Raw genomic sequence first — 14,340 nt, forward strand, 5'->3', positions numbered from 1 at the left:
CCAGTCTTTCACTGTTCTGTCAGCCTGGAAAGGCATTCATTTTCTCTGACCTTCCTGAACCTGTACCTCAGTGCACCTCAGCTCTGCACTTGCAATGTCCCCCTGCTTCTTCCATACCCTGAGGTGGCTCCCATTTTTGACTTAAAATGCCAGAAATGYCTTCTCTTGCTTCAAATCAGTGGCACCAATGTATGTTGTAGTCATTCCATGGCACATATGGGAAACCAGGGCAAGTCTTTGCTCTCCCTCTCCCTCCCCTCTGGTGTGTCCAGGTCTGGGCTCCTCAGCACAAGACAGATGTAGAGTTAATGAGTTCAGCAAAGCAYCATGAAGGTGATAAGAGACTGGAACATCTGGAGAGATGGTGAGAGCTGGGACTGTTCAGCTCAGAGAAAAGGTGTGTAAGAACTTGAACAGGGAGTAAAAGGCAACAGGACAAAAGCCATTGGACACAAACAGAAATACAGCACATTTTTAAAYGTAAGAAAAAGTCTTTTCTACTCTAAGAGCTGTCAAGCACTGGCACACCTTGCCCAGAGAGGTTGCAGAGTCCTCATCCTTGCAGATGTCCAGAACCTGACTGGCCCCAGACGAGGTGCTCCAGCTGATCCCATTGCAGTGTGAGCCACTGGGYTGGAGGAGCTCTCTCAGCAGTGCCTGCTGGCCTCAGTGACTCCCAGTGCTRTACCACAACAGCAATTATGTTCCATGCCAGTCTCCTCTGGCACAGAACACTGGGAATCAGTCCAGGTCAGTGTTCAACTGCTCATTTAAAGCAAAAGAGGTGATTAAATACCCAAATGTTGAGAGCAGTGGGCTTGCTCAATCACAGCATGGCTGTCTGCATCAGCTGCCTAAGGAATGCAAAAGCTAAAATATGAAACAACCACCTCTTGCTCAACTCTTGCTGCTCTAAGRGTTGCCTAACTGGGTGTCCAGACCCAAACTTGCAGCAAACAACCACGCCAGGMTTTGCCCAAAAGGGACAGGGGGCCTGGGGAACGCCAGAGCAAACAATGGTGACCACGAGTGGGGCATCACAAAGGAGCAGACACCACTGTGTCTGTCCCCATGCCTGCAGGCTTCCCACTGGTGGCAAAATCAGTCCTGCAGCACCGTCTCTGCCAGGCTACTTCACCTAAAACACRCTCCTGACAGGGCTGACAGGGCCAAGGCAGCCCTTCCCTTTGCAGGCATTGGCAGAATGGTGCCCACAGCTATCTGTCAGCCTGATGAAACCTGCTGTCACATGTAATACTGAAACTRCTCTCCAGTTATTTTAAAAATGTATTAAAATAAATAATTTATTTTATAATGTTTAGCAGGCCTGATACTGCAAAATCTGCTCAGCAAGACACAAAACCCCAGCCCCTATCTCTAGCTCCATCAGCTTCTCTTTTTTACTGCCWTGGAAGTGCCTACAAGTATGAACATTTACACATGAAAATGTGAATGCAGATATATTTTTTCTTGYATCACTGAAGACCAAGAAAGCTCATCCTTTTGCATGCCCAAAATGGCCACTTTTAAGGGGATTAAACATCACTCCAAAAGCAAMTTTGAAAGCAAACTGAAAACTATTTTCAAATGGATGTTTTGGTGCCTGTGGTTTTTTTAACATTTGGAATAGCTGATTCTCACATCCCTCTCTTAGTCAAAGAAGTGGGAAGACTCATCAATCTGACTAATCTGAGCAACAGTATCTTGAAAAAAGAAGGGAAACTGATTTCTAAGGACTAAAATTGTAAATTCAGCTTGCACCCAGAAAATATCCCAAATTTTCATTATTTTACACTCTGAATGCCACTTTGCTAGAAACTAAAGCCAGGGAGGACAGAGATCACGATTCCTCTAGTGGTTCCATGAGAGGAAAATGCTGAAAGAATTTCTATCTCTCTGTAACAGTTGGCAACATTGGCACAAGTTTAAGCGGGGTTAAATCTACTGCAGTTTTGGAGGAAAACCTGGACAAAATTTGAATGTTGTCTTCTGCAGAAAATGTAGACTAAAAGCTAATGCACTTCATGCTTAAGAGCTGTTGAAAAGCAAAATCCTGATCGTGCATGAAATATAAGACATGAATCAAACACACTGTCTTACACAGTAAGAGTCAAGAGGTTAAAAAAATACAGTAAGCCTTGAAGTGGGCACCAATGATGCCTTTGGCATTAAGGTGGGGTATTTGGTAAGAAGGAAGAAATCCTTCTTACTGGGAGAAGGTGGTATAGGGAGACACAGCCCAGTGCATGACACATCACTGCTGAGGCCACAGAATCCAAAACTCTGCCTTCAGCAGCACCACTGTTTTTCTTCAAATTCATCCACAGTTTCTTCTGCATTAGGAAAAAGGAAGGAAAGCTGGAAGARATTGGATGCTCTGAAACAAGAGAAGCTTTGGAAATTGCTTTTGGTCTTTCCAGGAACATTTCTAGCTGTGTAGCGAGAAGAATCATCCAGACACTGCCTCACACTAGGATGGTGGGGGTCACTCCAGGAGGGAGCCAGGACACCTCACCTGGACACACAGGACATTGCTATTTTGCATGCTCCRGACACTTCTCATTCTTCTGAGATCCAAAAGATCCAAAATCTCCTTTGCAACCAGACACTTCGTACATTTTCTAGTGGATCACTCCTCCTGGGCTGACTTGCTTATCCATAGACTCTTCAGCAAATACASTGGATATTTCCAGCCCCACCTCTGATTTGTAGCATGGATCTTTTGGGTTAAACCTACCAACTGAGGGCTCYATACCCCATCCCTGCAGAGCAGAAAACGCCCTTCCCTGCTGTCAGACTGGCTGGTGGAGCTGCCAGGGCCCCAGTGAAATGCAAGCAGACAGCACAGGCTGCTGCCCTGCCCAGCAGTGCTGCCGTGTGCGGCACAGGGCGCCTGCCCAGCGCTGCCTCCCGTGTCCCTGCAGCCCAACTCACCTCAGGTAACCCRTGGAGCTCAGGGAGCACGGCCATAGGGCTCAGAGGGTGAGCTGAGTGCTCACGCAAACTGTCACTGTCCCTTCACCACAGGGACAAACAGCTTCGCCCGGCACGCCAACAGAGACTCTGTGCGCGCCTCCCTCTGCGCTGCACCTCTACACAATCTGAAAGGAAAAATTAAATCTGAAACAGTCCCAGATATTATGAAACCTCTTTATTTTTGCCACCTGTCGCATTTTGCCAAAATTAGCGAGAGCTAAAGTGCGAAAAACCTGTAAGAAAGCAGAGCCTATATTTAATAGYGGTACCTGAGAGGACTAAGGCAGTACCCACATCACTGCAGCACTCGGCATGATCCGTCAGCTCTTCACACAATGACGGGCTCGGGGAGGATGATGAGCACTGTTAGGAGGGAAGTGGGAAGGCAGAGCTTTGACAGGTCACCTCTGACTAAAAGAGAGAACATTTGAAATGTGAAATTGTAATCATTGTAAATGACACTCATTGACCTTTTCAAACACTCCAGATAAGGGGAGAGCACACGGAGAGCACTTGTTTCCTTGTGCGCTCTACTTGTGGGTTACATCCCACTCATTTTAGTGAAAATCAAATGTTCTAACCTGAACTTGGAGGAAACCTGCAGACATTCAGCAGCCTAGAACAGCTGGGTAATAAACAGGTTTATTCCTTAATAAAGAACTGACCTTGAATCATGAAACAAGTCACTCATCTCTTACACCGGCGGGCTTTTCATGTCCAAAGCAAAAGAGAGCAGGAGCACACGTGCAGTGCCTGCGTGCCTCTGCTATCCAGACAGCAAGAAAGGGAAAGATGCTTAAGTTCATGCACATTTTTATTGAGTAGTAATATAAAATGCTTCTTTCATTGTTACAAGTGCATGCTTTGATTGCCAACATTTCGAAGTCAAATTACAAAGGCAAGGCTGTAGGCTGTAGTGAATTACTTGGGCACTTATACAATTGTTAAAAAATATCAATGGACTGTTTGTTTTGTTTCCTTTTCTTTTTTAGAATGAACCAGTTGAAACCCGTAACTGATATACAAAGGGAAAAAAGTGAAAAAATTACACATTTTGTGGCACATGACAAAACAGAACAAAATGACTAAACCATTATGACATTAACAGTTATCATGCATTTAGAATTTCACATGTAACTACAAACTTATTTAAATTTCACAAGGTTTGCTAAACATGCTACCCATCTATATGTGCACTGACAAGCTTATGTTAAAAACTTTAAGAATACTCTCCCCCCTTAGATTTTTCAAAGCTTTTTTTGATTACAAAATTTCAAAGGCATTAAGCATTTTCTTTTTAGAGAATATAAAGTACGCCAGTATACATACATTTCCAGTATAAGTCAGACCACTAAGCGCATTACAGTCCCATACAGGCCTATACAGCCATTTTTTCTTAAAAAACATGCATAGGCAGATTTTTACAGAATATAGATGCTTTTCACTGCACTTAATATGGTGTCTTGTTCACTATACTTAAAAATGCACCACTCATAAATATTTAAATTCAGCAAGCCACAACCAAGACTTGTTTTACCAAAAAAACCCCAGAAAACCTCCCAAACCAAACTCCCCTAAATATAAACAGCAAAAAAAGATAAATGTTATTATTCCAGTTTTTTTTTTAAACAAAGAAAAAGATAATTGCTGCCAAATTAGTAAGATAAGTGTTATATTTAAAGAAGGGCATTGAAGCACACTAAAGAAACCTGAGGTAAGCATAATCTGTACAAAATTAAACTGTCGCTCTCGCTCGCTCTCTCTCACTCTCTCTCTTTTTTTGGCATTTTAAACAAATTTCCAACATTCGTTTTTTTTTTCTTTTTTTCTCTATATTTTTAAAGAGTGCCTAATTTATTTCATAGCCATTGTCTGACAAGAGTAGCAAAACATTATCAATAAATAGTCCTTATTTAGTTTGTACATTTTGTTAAAAATGTTTCGATGTTGTAGATGTTGAGTGCTGCAACTGTAAACGTACAATAGTTAGTAAGAAATTAAACAAAGTTTTCATGTCCAGTAACATAATAAAAGGCCTTTCAGTAACATAGCTAGACGTTCCCAATGTAGTAGGAAAACATGTTCATTCCCCTAACTCTGCAATATATACCAGCATGAGCTTTCATTTTTCTACAAGCATTTAAAGGCATATCCAAAGGAGGTGTCTCTCCCCCACCCGCCCTCCCACCAAATTAAAGTTGACGATCTCTTTGTAGATGATTTTTGTAAACTGAATCCAACACCTGGCCCCCAGAGCAAGTAAGCTATGATCAGAGGCAAGAACATCCCAGTGCYGACGTGCAGCAACCCCATCGCGCCCTGCAGCTCAACCCCCCTCCCGGCCAGTGGTCACTGGATATTGCTGCTATTACTGCCGTTGCTGTCCGTGCCATTAGTCTCTGTGGAGATTGCCTTGTTGATGGAGTTAAGGTTGGCATCGGAGGGCACGTCTCTGCGCGGAGGCATCCGCTCGTTAATTCGGTCTAAGCCTTTGGCCTCTTCGAAGCTAGTGATCTTATGCTGGGGTGAAAATCCTTTGATAGCTAAATAAAGGATCATTAAAAAATAAAATTAGCAGGGTAAAACTCTCAGCGGCTTTTCCCCCTCTTCAGCAACAAGTGCAAGAGTCGTTCTTTGGGAAGGCGGCAGTGAGAAGATCTGACACCGCCACCAGCCCCTTACCGTACTCACAAAGAGCTGGGGGCTCAGCACCACTGTCCCTTCCAATGCAACTATTTTTTTAACATGATCAACTTCCAGTATTTTGCTGTCCACCRGGGTTCAGCTTAGAACACTAAGACACTGACAGGAAACTAGAGTTTGCACTTAGGAACCACGCTGAGGGCACAGCTGTGAGCTGGCGAGCTGGCATTTGCTGTCATCACTTACAGCCTTAAGGACACCRTGCCTTGCCCTAACACCCTGAATCTGGCAAAACTTCCACCTGACCTTCAAAGATCATGTACCAAGTGCTGGCTAGCTCCACATGGTGATGACATGGTGAGGCTACTTTGTGGGATATACATTAAAGCAGGGGAAGATCTGGGGTGACCTACAAGTTCTGTTCTCAACACCAGTGAGCTGCTTGTAGATTGCTTGGGCCAATTTCCCTCCCTGATAGAACCCTGGACTTCTGGAAAGCAGCTGCARCCAAGCAGCAGTAACACTGTGCAAYATGGACCAGGGATACTGCCCTTTTGGCACAGTTGTACAGTTTAGCTTTGGAAACACATTGACAAAAGACCAAAGTTCCAACTGATTCTGAGGAATTTTGGGCCTGCCTTTCAGCAGCGACATTGGTAAGGCCATCCCAACCTCAGAAGGAAGCCACAGGCTAAGGAATGTTTTCACAGACTGTGATTTTTATTTAATTTTATTCTCTAATTGAAGTGTTGAAGATCTTTCGATTTAAAGCAAAAGAGAAAAAAGCACTGTAAGCAAACAGCAGATCACAGTTCCGTAGATAATTTGTTATGGCCTTCTGTGTGCTTTTTCTCTTATCTGCACCAAATCAATGCACTGCACTTCCAGAACTGGAATTGCTGCTAAGCCTCKATCATAACATGCCATGGAGCAGAAATGGTGCATTAGTACCAGGAAACTGCTAACTGCGTGGGGAGAAAATGGTAGGGGAGTTTCAGAGATCAAATTCAGTATTTCTTCTCCCCTTTTCTCTTTACCCCCAAGTAATCCTGCTCTTCTTCCAATATGCAGCTCTGATTCTGGACAAGCTGGTAACTTCTGTTAAAAAAATGCTAACACACCCAAAACCCCAGAACATCCCTGGTACCAAGCTACCACTCCATGTATTTTGGGGGGAGCAAGAAATGCCGTTTCCATGCTGGTTTTGCCAACCTTTCCTGTGAAAACAGATAGATCCTGTTTGCCTCAGGATTTAGTTCTTTAGCCAGTTTCACATATGTTACATTGGAACTTTGTGAAGTGCATGGTTTTTAATACACATTTCCTTCAACTCAGAAAAACCACAATGTAATGGTGGTCGGTCAAGTGAGCAGGGACGGAGCATGAAAACAGAACAGGTCGTACAGTGAGTTTTCCTAAGGTTTGCCTTTTGGGCTGGCTTTTTTTTTTTTTTTTTTCTATAAATTAATTTACCTTCTATCACAAAATGAAGATGTCTAACAAGCACCCATGCCAATCCCTTAAAGCAGCAGTTTAATGGATGGCTGCGCTGAAGCACTTGCCRTGTCCCGGAGCTTGCCAGCAGCACAGCCCAACTGGTGTTACTGGGCCATGATGGAAAACTGGCAAAGGGTGAAACTTCTCCTTGGTCAGAAGCTGCAGTGAGGGTTTCTAACTAGCAAGCATGGCAAGGATGGCACAGCAAGAATTAACTTGAGGGGGGCAAGCTGCTGGCACGGGGCACGTTCAAGGGATTTTATTTCAAGTAGGCACATCACTGTCTGTAACGCTAAGGAAGGTGCTCTGCTGTAGCTGCTGGTCAGACAACAAGTATTAGCAGGTTACACTGAGAGGATACTAAAACACAACACATAGTCACAGAAAATCACAGAAAACAGCCAAACTGTCAACAAGAATGCACACTGCAGATTAAAGATTGCCGGTAGGAATAGGTAATTCCAACATAAATAGCAGCTTACTCACTGCTATTTAGAAAGCAGTTGTATTTTCTCTTACTTGTTTGTTCTGTAATTTTATTCACTGCTTTACAAAATTCAAAAACAAATTCAGCTGGCCGAAAGGGCACATCTTACCAAAGGACAACAATCATCAGATTTTTTTTTTTAATTAATAAAAAAAAAAATACCCACAGAAAATTTGAGAGGGGCAAGAACAAAATACAACTGAAGAATTTTGTTTTAAAGGGGAATTCTGAAAATTCTTCTTCCAAAACTTCATAATACTGAACAAATATTGTACATCTGCATTGCAACACATGGTTACTTAAGATTTTAACTGTAACATTAAAAATTAAAGGCTAAATTAGAGGTCTGTCAACAAAACACCAYGGTTTTGGTTTTCAATACTGAACATTCAGAAATCTTCTAAGGCAGCCAGTCACTTTATATGTAGCTAAAATGGTGCCTGCATTAATGGTTGCTCTATTGTAAATATCCAGTGTGTAAACTGCCACTACCAAAGGAAGCAGACATCTAGCAGACAAATGTCTCATGTTGCTTTACTTTTAAAGGGAAACAGAAACATGCTGAACTGTAATAAAAGACCAATAAATTTTTTTTACTAGTGACCTAAAAGAACGGAAAAAAAATAAACTGAGGCAAAAAAAAAAAAAAAAAAGGAGAAGGAAACAAAACCAACAAAAAGAGAGAATATATAAAAAGCTATGTGTTTTCCTCGACCAGAAATTGCTGAGGATAGTTTGAGCCAGCCTCCAGTGCCCAGCTTTTGAGCTATGTGTCACAAAACATTTACGAGCTGCTGCCGAGTCATGTCCTGTGAAATCCAAGTTCCCTGATCTCCTCCTGTGGCATTACTCAGTGCTTAGTTCAACATATGGCAATTCCAATGTGTTTGTAACTTAGGGAAAGTTACATACTTAGAGAAAAACCTCAAACAGCAGCAACAGAAAGCAAAACAAACAAAAAAAAAGAAACACTTTCCCCTTTAAAGCAATTACATTTTGGTTAATACCGAGCCACAACTGTTAGCCCAACACCCACACAATCTGTACAAGCTACAGCAAAATGAATACACCCAGCAGAGCCCTTGTCTGTTGTGGCACCAACAGAAAGGGGACTGGCCAATTTACCTTCATCAGCCTCAATAGCCTCAACAGTAGCTGAAGAGAAGAAAGGGGTAGCAAAACGAATGAGAAAAATGAGCAGAGGATTTCAACTCTAAGAACAAGTCAGTGAATAGCAAAGGAGCTACAACACTAATGTTACTGTAAGTGCTGGATTTTGGCAAAACAGACACACAGAGAAATGTTTACACAAAAACAGTAATATGCAGATAGAATTAAGCTAGAGTTCGTTTTAAAGCAGAAGTTTCACAAACTAAAAGTTTTTAAAGACACATTCAAGTAGTTTTCTTCTGACTCAAAAGAAGTACAAAATATAAATGTCTTCCATATTGCACATCTGACCTGAAAAGGTCATTATATAATTCTCCCAGCTCTAAGTAAGAGCAGTTTGACTTGCCCTGTCAAAAGAGAACAAAAAATGGCATAAAGCCATTGCACAAAATTCATACAACTTACAACATCAGCCYGAAAAGTACTGATGCCAGTACAAGACAAAAGAATCCCATACACAACTTCTCAGAATTATTTTTTTCTCTATCCTGACTAAAAGAAATGTCCCCACAGCATGGGATGCTCAAAAAGCTTTGCCTTTGCTTGCAACCTTGCCCAGTCTGCTCCATCTGTGAGCTTACTTTTTGTCAACCCAGTCTCTGAAAAACAGCATTTTTCTAATATTTTATTTAAATCAATGGAAATAGATGTAAGATTGATTGTTGGACCTCCAAAGTTGCAAAGCCTGGTCAGACAGAGCAAAGCTTGTAACGGGGAGATTGCTGTGATGTTATGAATACCATATTACCACTGCTGTGAAACCATTAATTGTTCTTTAAGACATACTTTCATTTGAATTTTACCCATCAGCTTTGGTATGCATTTTTTTTTTTCTACGGACAGAGATTTAGAAGCTGATGCAAATAATTAAGTGCAATCCAATATAGCAAATATTTTGAAAGAAATTTTGACTTTCAATGATTCTCTGGTTTAGCAAATAGCTCAAGAAGTCAAGTTTTTGGGAAGTCCTCACTTCTTTTTTGTCTTGTTTTCCCCTACATAAAACGCAAACTTTTTTTTTGTTTTTTTAAGTTAGGATGTTAAATATGGATTGAAATATATTCTAAAGTATCTATACTATTAACTTGTTGCATGGGGAAATGAGAGGATTTGACCCTCATGCACCAAGCTAAACCTGTGCCTCTCAAGCAGCAGAGCAAGAGAGATGGCAGAAAAACAAGGAAGAAAAACAAGGAACAAAACCAATACAAACTTAAAAGAAAAGGAAACATGATAACTAGGATGAGAAATTAAAATGAATAACCAGATCCAAACCAGCACTGACACATTAGAAAAAATGACGACTAAAATGTGTACTTCCACAACAGAACATACTACTCATATTTTCTGTTAATACATATGGCAATATGTGTGCTTAACAGAAACTATGTGAACTCCASAGTAGTTGGTGAATGGGGCACTAAGTGTTAACTAATGCAGAAGCGTGTGTATAGTAATGTTTTACTGAGCCACAATACTGCAGTATGAGGAGATTTTCCTTTTAGCCATTGCAACGACAACATTTGGCCACTTTCCCAAATTCATTTCTATTCCTAATGTTTTGCCAGGGCAACAACAGCAGTTTCCTTGGACCAAATCTTCTGACAAATGCAAAGCAACTGTGTGRAGAAAAGCCTAGGTGAAGACCACAAACCCATTAAGAAAGACCTCCTGTGAAATCATATTGCAGCATTTTCAAAGCAGAACGTTACTATGCCTGTAACACACAAGTCATTGACAAGAAAAAAGAGAAGGGAAAAAAGTGGGAAAAGGAGTTTACCACCGTATACCTGAATCTTCTAGGTAAAAGAAACAGTAAAGGGAAAAATACAGAGAAAGAAAGCTCCAAGAAGGAAACAGGAAAACAAGAGGCTGAGACCATGTCAAGGTTTTGAAGCATTTCTATTTCTTACATCTACTGCCAACAGAAGTTCAATAAATGAGAGACCTTTATGTGTGCTTGCARTACACTCTACAGCAGTACACACAGAAAAAAGGAGAGCTTCCAGTAACAAATTAAATACTTTGCACTCCTTATTCCAAAAGGAAACAAAGGCAGAGCTACTATAGACTTACCAATTTCCTGTAACAAGAAGCTCTTGGTATAAAACTGCCAATCTGTATAGTGTTTGTGTACAAGGCAAACACTGTGTTTCTAAGAGCCTCCCTTCACTTAGGCTTAAATGAGAATGGAATTGTTCTCATGCAGTCACCTAGAGCTGCTAGAAGAGAAAATCTAATTCTAGAGCTATTTTCCATTGCTGATTCTCTACGAGGAAGAAAAAATCAGATAAAATAAGAGTTTGAGTGTCATTATCTAAGCTGAACCTTCAGTACTCTGTGTATCAAGGGCTGCTCTTAGAAAAAAACAACCCAAAAGATGCAGCAAATTGTGGGAAGAGTGCACTTCGCATACAATCCTGATCTACCATTCTGAACAGTGGATTTTCAGGGCTCWCCCCTCCTCCCTTTTCTCTGAAAATCAGTGGAATGTCATACATCTTGAGAAGTGGCCTTACATGAACTGCTCACAAATGCTCCAGCACAACAAACTGCCTATTTTTTTCCTGTTCTTCACTTTTTTTTTTCCTGCGACAACTGTGGTTACTTTTCTTAGGCTCTGCAGTTGAAAACCCATTGTTTTTTTACACAGAACAAGACACACAGGCAAACAGGCTTACCGCTTTGCAGTGTTTGTTTTCCTCCAGAGAGCACACCACTGGGCAGCATTCCTGTAGGAGTCAAACCTTTCAGCGTCAGCACACTCTCACTCTCTTCCCTGAAAAAATCAAAAAAAAACAAAGCCAAAATAAAACCACTGGAAGTAAATAAATGTCTTTTTGAAAAACACGGGACATGTTTTAGACAACTTAAGCTACACAAGCCCTGCAATGACTTTGTCATCTCCGATCTCCTTGCCAAGACAGACTGAATTTGGTGATAACATCAGCACCAGTGAAATTCCCCTCACTGCTGTTAACCTCTGCATCACACCATCCGCAGACTCCTACAACAGTTAACACCATAACCTGCACCTCTGSAACAATGCATCTGTAAACCCAAACCCAAGAGGAGGAGGACCAAAAGGATCAGATATTGCCASCAATGCCAATTTTACACTGTGTGGTCCAAAATCAACTTAAATTGCTCGTTTGCTCTTRTCTACACAAGCAAAGAGGTGCATTATTTATTGATCATCAGCCACTTAAAAAAYGGCAGCTAAAAGCTCATTAAAATTAATAAGAACTTCCATCCTTGTTACTACTGTCCTTAACAGTTTTGTATGCTAAAAATAATAGTGGATTCCAGAAAACTGTTTGAGGAAACTGAAATATGCTTTGCTGGTCTCCAAATACACAGAGTTTTTGAATACATGGCAAGAGGAATACAACAGCTCTATCCAGAGAAGCCTTTCAGTAAAGCTTTCTGCAAGGACTGGAATGCTGCCTGTGATGACATACTTTCTCAGCAGCAAAATTGACCCCAATTCTTTAAGAGAAACCTATTTTGAAGTGCTTTACTTTGAAGTATATAATGACATTAAGCTGGAGRAAGCCAACACAAAGACAGAATTTAGTTCCACATTCACTTGAGGATAATGTGATTTTGTCTATAAAAACTGTCTCTCAGCAATTCTACTAYTTACAATTTTCTGTAGACCTACATGGCCTGAATGACTCAAGTATTTTGAACAACTCTTGTTTATCTACTACATATACTCTACAAGTTCTATTTTTAGTTTGAAAATAATTCTGCTTGCACTCACTTTTCACTACGTAATAGTCAAAATTAAATTGTGACCACTTTTCTTGCAAGTTTCCCAAACAAGCAGAACTAATGCAAGGGCAAAGTATTTTCAGAATTAACACAGTCTTTTTATCATTCAATAGTTAAACACCAAAGCTTTTGCTTTCTCTCAATTATTCAGCCCATAACACACTTTTTCTTTCTTTTTTTTAATTAATGCAATGGCACTTTTAGCTTCGCCCTCATGGAGTAAGTTTATTGACTGTATTTTTATTACCTTTAAACTGTATATACACAAGAAAGGTGTGTGTCACAAATATCGAGATGTTTTAGCCTTCAGTGTTCCTTAATYTCTATTTGATGTCATTTGTTTCCATTTCAAAAAAAGGATAACAGACTGATTAAATATTTTATTTACCTCCCTCCTGTCTACATATATCAAAAGAAAAGTCATACTTGAGAAACAGAATCAGGGAGAGGCAATGACAAGGAATCATGAGGTCTCCATTTGGCTAAAGCCAGTCTTTCTATGATGTCTCCATTTGGCTAAAGCCAGTCTTTCTATTCTCAGCAAAGTTAATTTATAACATTTGAAACTCAATACAACACTATTTTGATGCCTAATTTTAAACCCCAAATGGCTGAAATTATTTCAGCTTTACATTCAAGTTACATCCTCAAGGAAAGGGGCCACTCCAGCCCAAAGAAGAGATGCTTGACTAAGTTCTTTGCAGGTTGTCAGATCTGGTGGCTGATYATTTGGAAAAGATGATTTAAGAATTAGTGAAATAAACTTTGTGTAAGACACAATGACTCAGCCAGGAACTTCAAAGGTTTCCAAAACAGGTTGATAGATACAGATGATGGTGCCACTGCAGCCTTCTTAGGGTTAYACACAATTACCTGACACTTGTGTCTTACATGAGGATTATGCTGGCAAGACAGAAAAAATAACCCAGGCTTTTCTACAGGAACAATGTTTGCAAGATTAACCTTGTGAAATGTTTGCTGTCTAGCAGCCTATGACTAGGTGAGGAGAATCAACATTTCTCAGGAAAAAGAGAACAGGTATTCTCAGGGGGGCAGTGGTGGCTGGCATGAAATATCACTCATCCCCCTGAAAGAAAAGTCACTGAAACCATGCATGGAAGTGCCTGTTTATTTGCTGAATATGCCTCTCACCACAGTGTGGATGTGCTGTGTTTGGTGGTTAAAGYTAAGGGAGAATAAATCTACTCTTCATCTTCACTCTTTCCTGCAAAGTTTTCAGGACCATCAATAATCAAGAACTGCAAAAGGCTGTGCTGGTTTTGGCTGGGGTAGAATTAAGATATGAGGTTTATGCATATCATTTTAGACAGAACACATGCAGGAAATAATCTGTATCCCTCTTTATTGAAAAGCTTCTGCCCTACAGATCCCTTTGGAAAAATCTGACACATAGGTAATGTCAATCATCTGTGAGTTGTAAAACCCCAAATATATCAGCTTTCAGTTTCAGATCCTTCCTCTAGTTAAAAATTAATTTCTTTCAAATTAATCCTATATTTAAAATGGTGGTTCACAACAAAATACAGTCAATCAGCTGTGGTTCAAAGTTATGGGAGAAAACCAAGTCTCCCAAACTTTGTTTGCTTAACTATCATCAGAGAAAAATAATTGTGCAGTTTTATGAAGGTGGCAGTAGCCACCTCCAGGCTCTCTGCCACACTTGGTTCAGAGGAGCAAGTGGAAACACTTGATTTTGTTCCCCCAACTTGTTTAGGGAAAAGGCATGATGCCAACCTGTTTTTTTTTTTTTTTTTTTTTTTTTTTTTTTT

At 40.5% G+C, this 14,340-nt stretch overlaps 1 protein-coding gene across 2 annotated transcripts in view; it reads right to left on the bottom strand.

Annotated features, from left to right (window-relative positions):
• Positions 1-3,751: 3,751 nt before the first annotated feature.
• The window catches only part of PPP3CA (protein phosphatase 3 catalytic subunit alpha), a 168,067-nt gene continuing 157,478 nt past the window's right edge, over positions 3,752-14,340 (bottom strand). For both annotated transcript variants that reach the window (XM_057384978.1, XM_057384979.1), the window contains exons 12-13: positions 11,455-11,552; positions 3,752-5,519 (exon numbers count right to left, since the gene is read on the bottom strand). In XM_057384978.1, coding sequence (XP_057240961.1) covers positions 5,326-5,519; positions 11,455-11,552 — 292 coding nt within the window. In that variant the 3' untranslated portion in view covers positions 3,752-5,325. The remainder of the gene's footprint in view (positions 5,520-11,454; positions 11,553-14,340) is intronic.

Source organism: Malurus melanocephalus, unplaced genomic scaffold (assembly GCF_030028575.1).
Source record: "Malurus melanocephalus ecotype Western Australia unplaced genomic scaffold, MMel_1.1 scaffold_764, whole genome shotgun sequence".
Lineage (NCBI taxonomy): Eukaryota > Metazoa > Chordata > Aves > Passeriformes > Maluridae > Malurus > Malurus melanocephalus.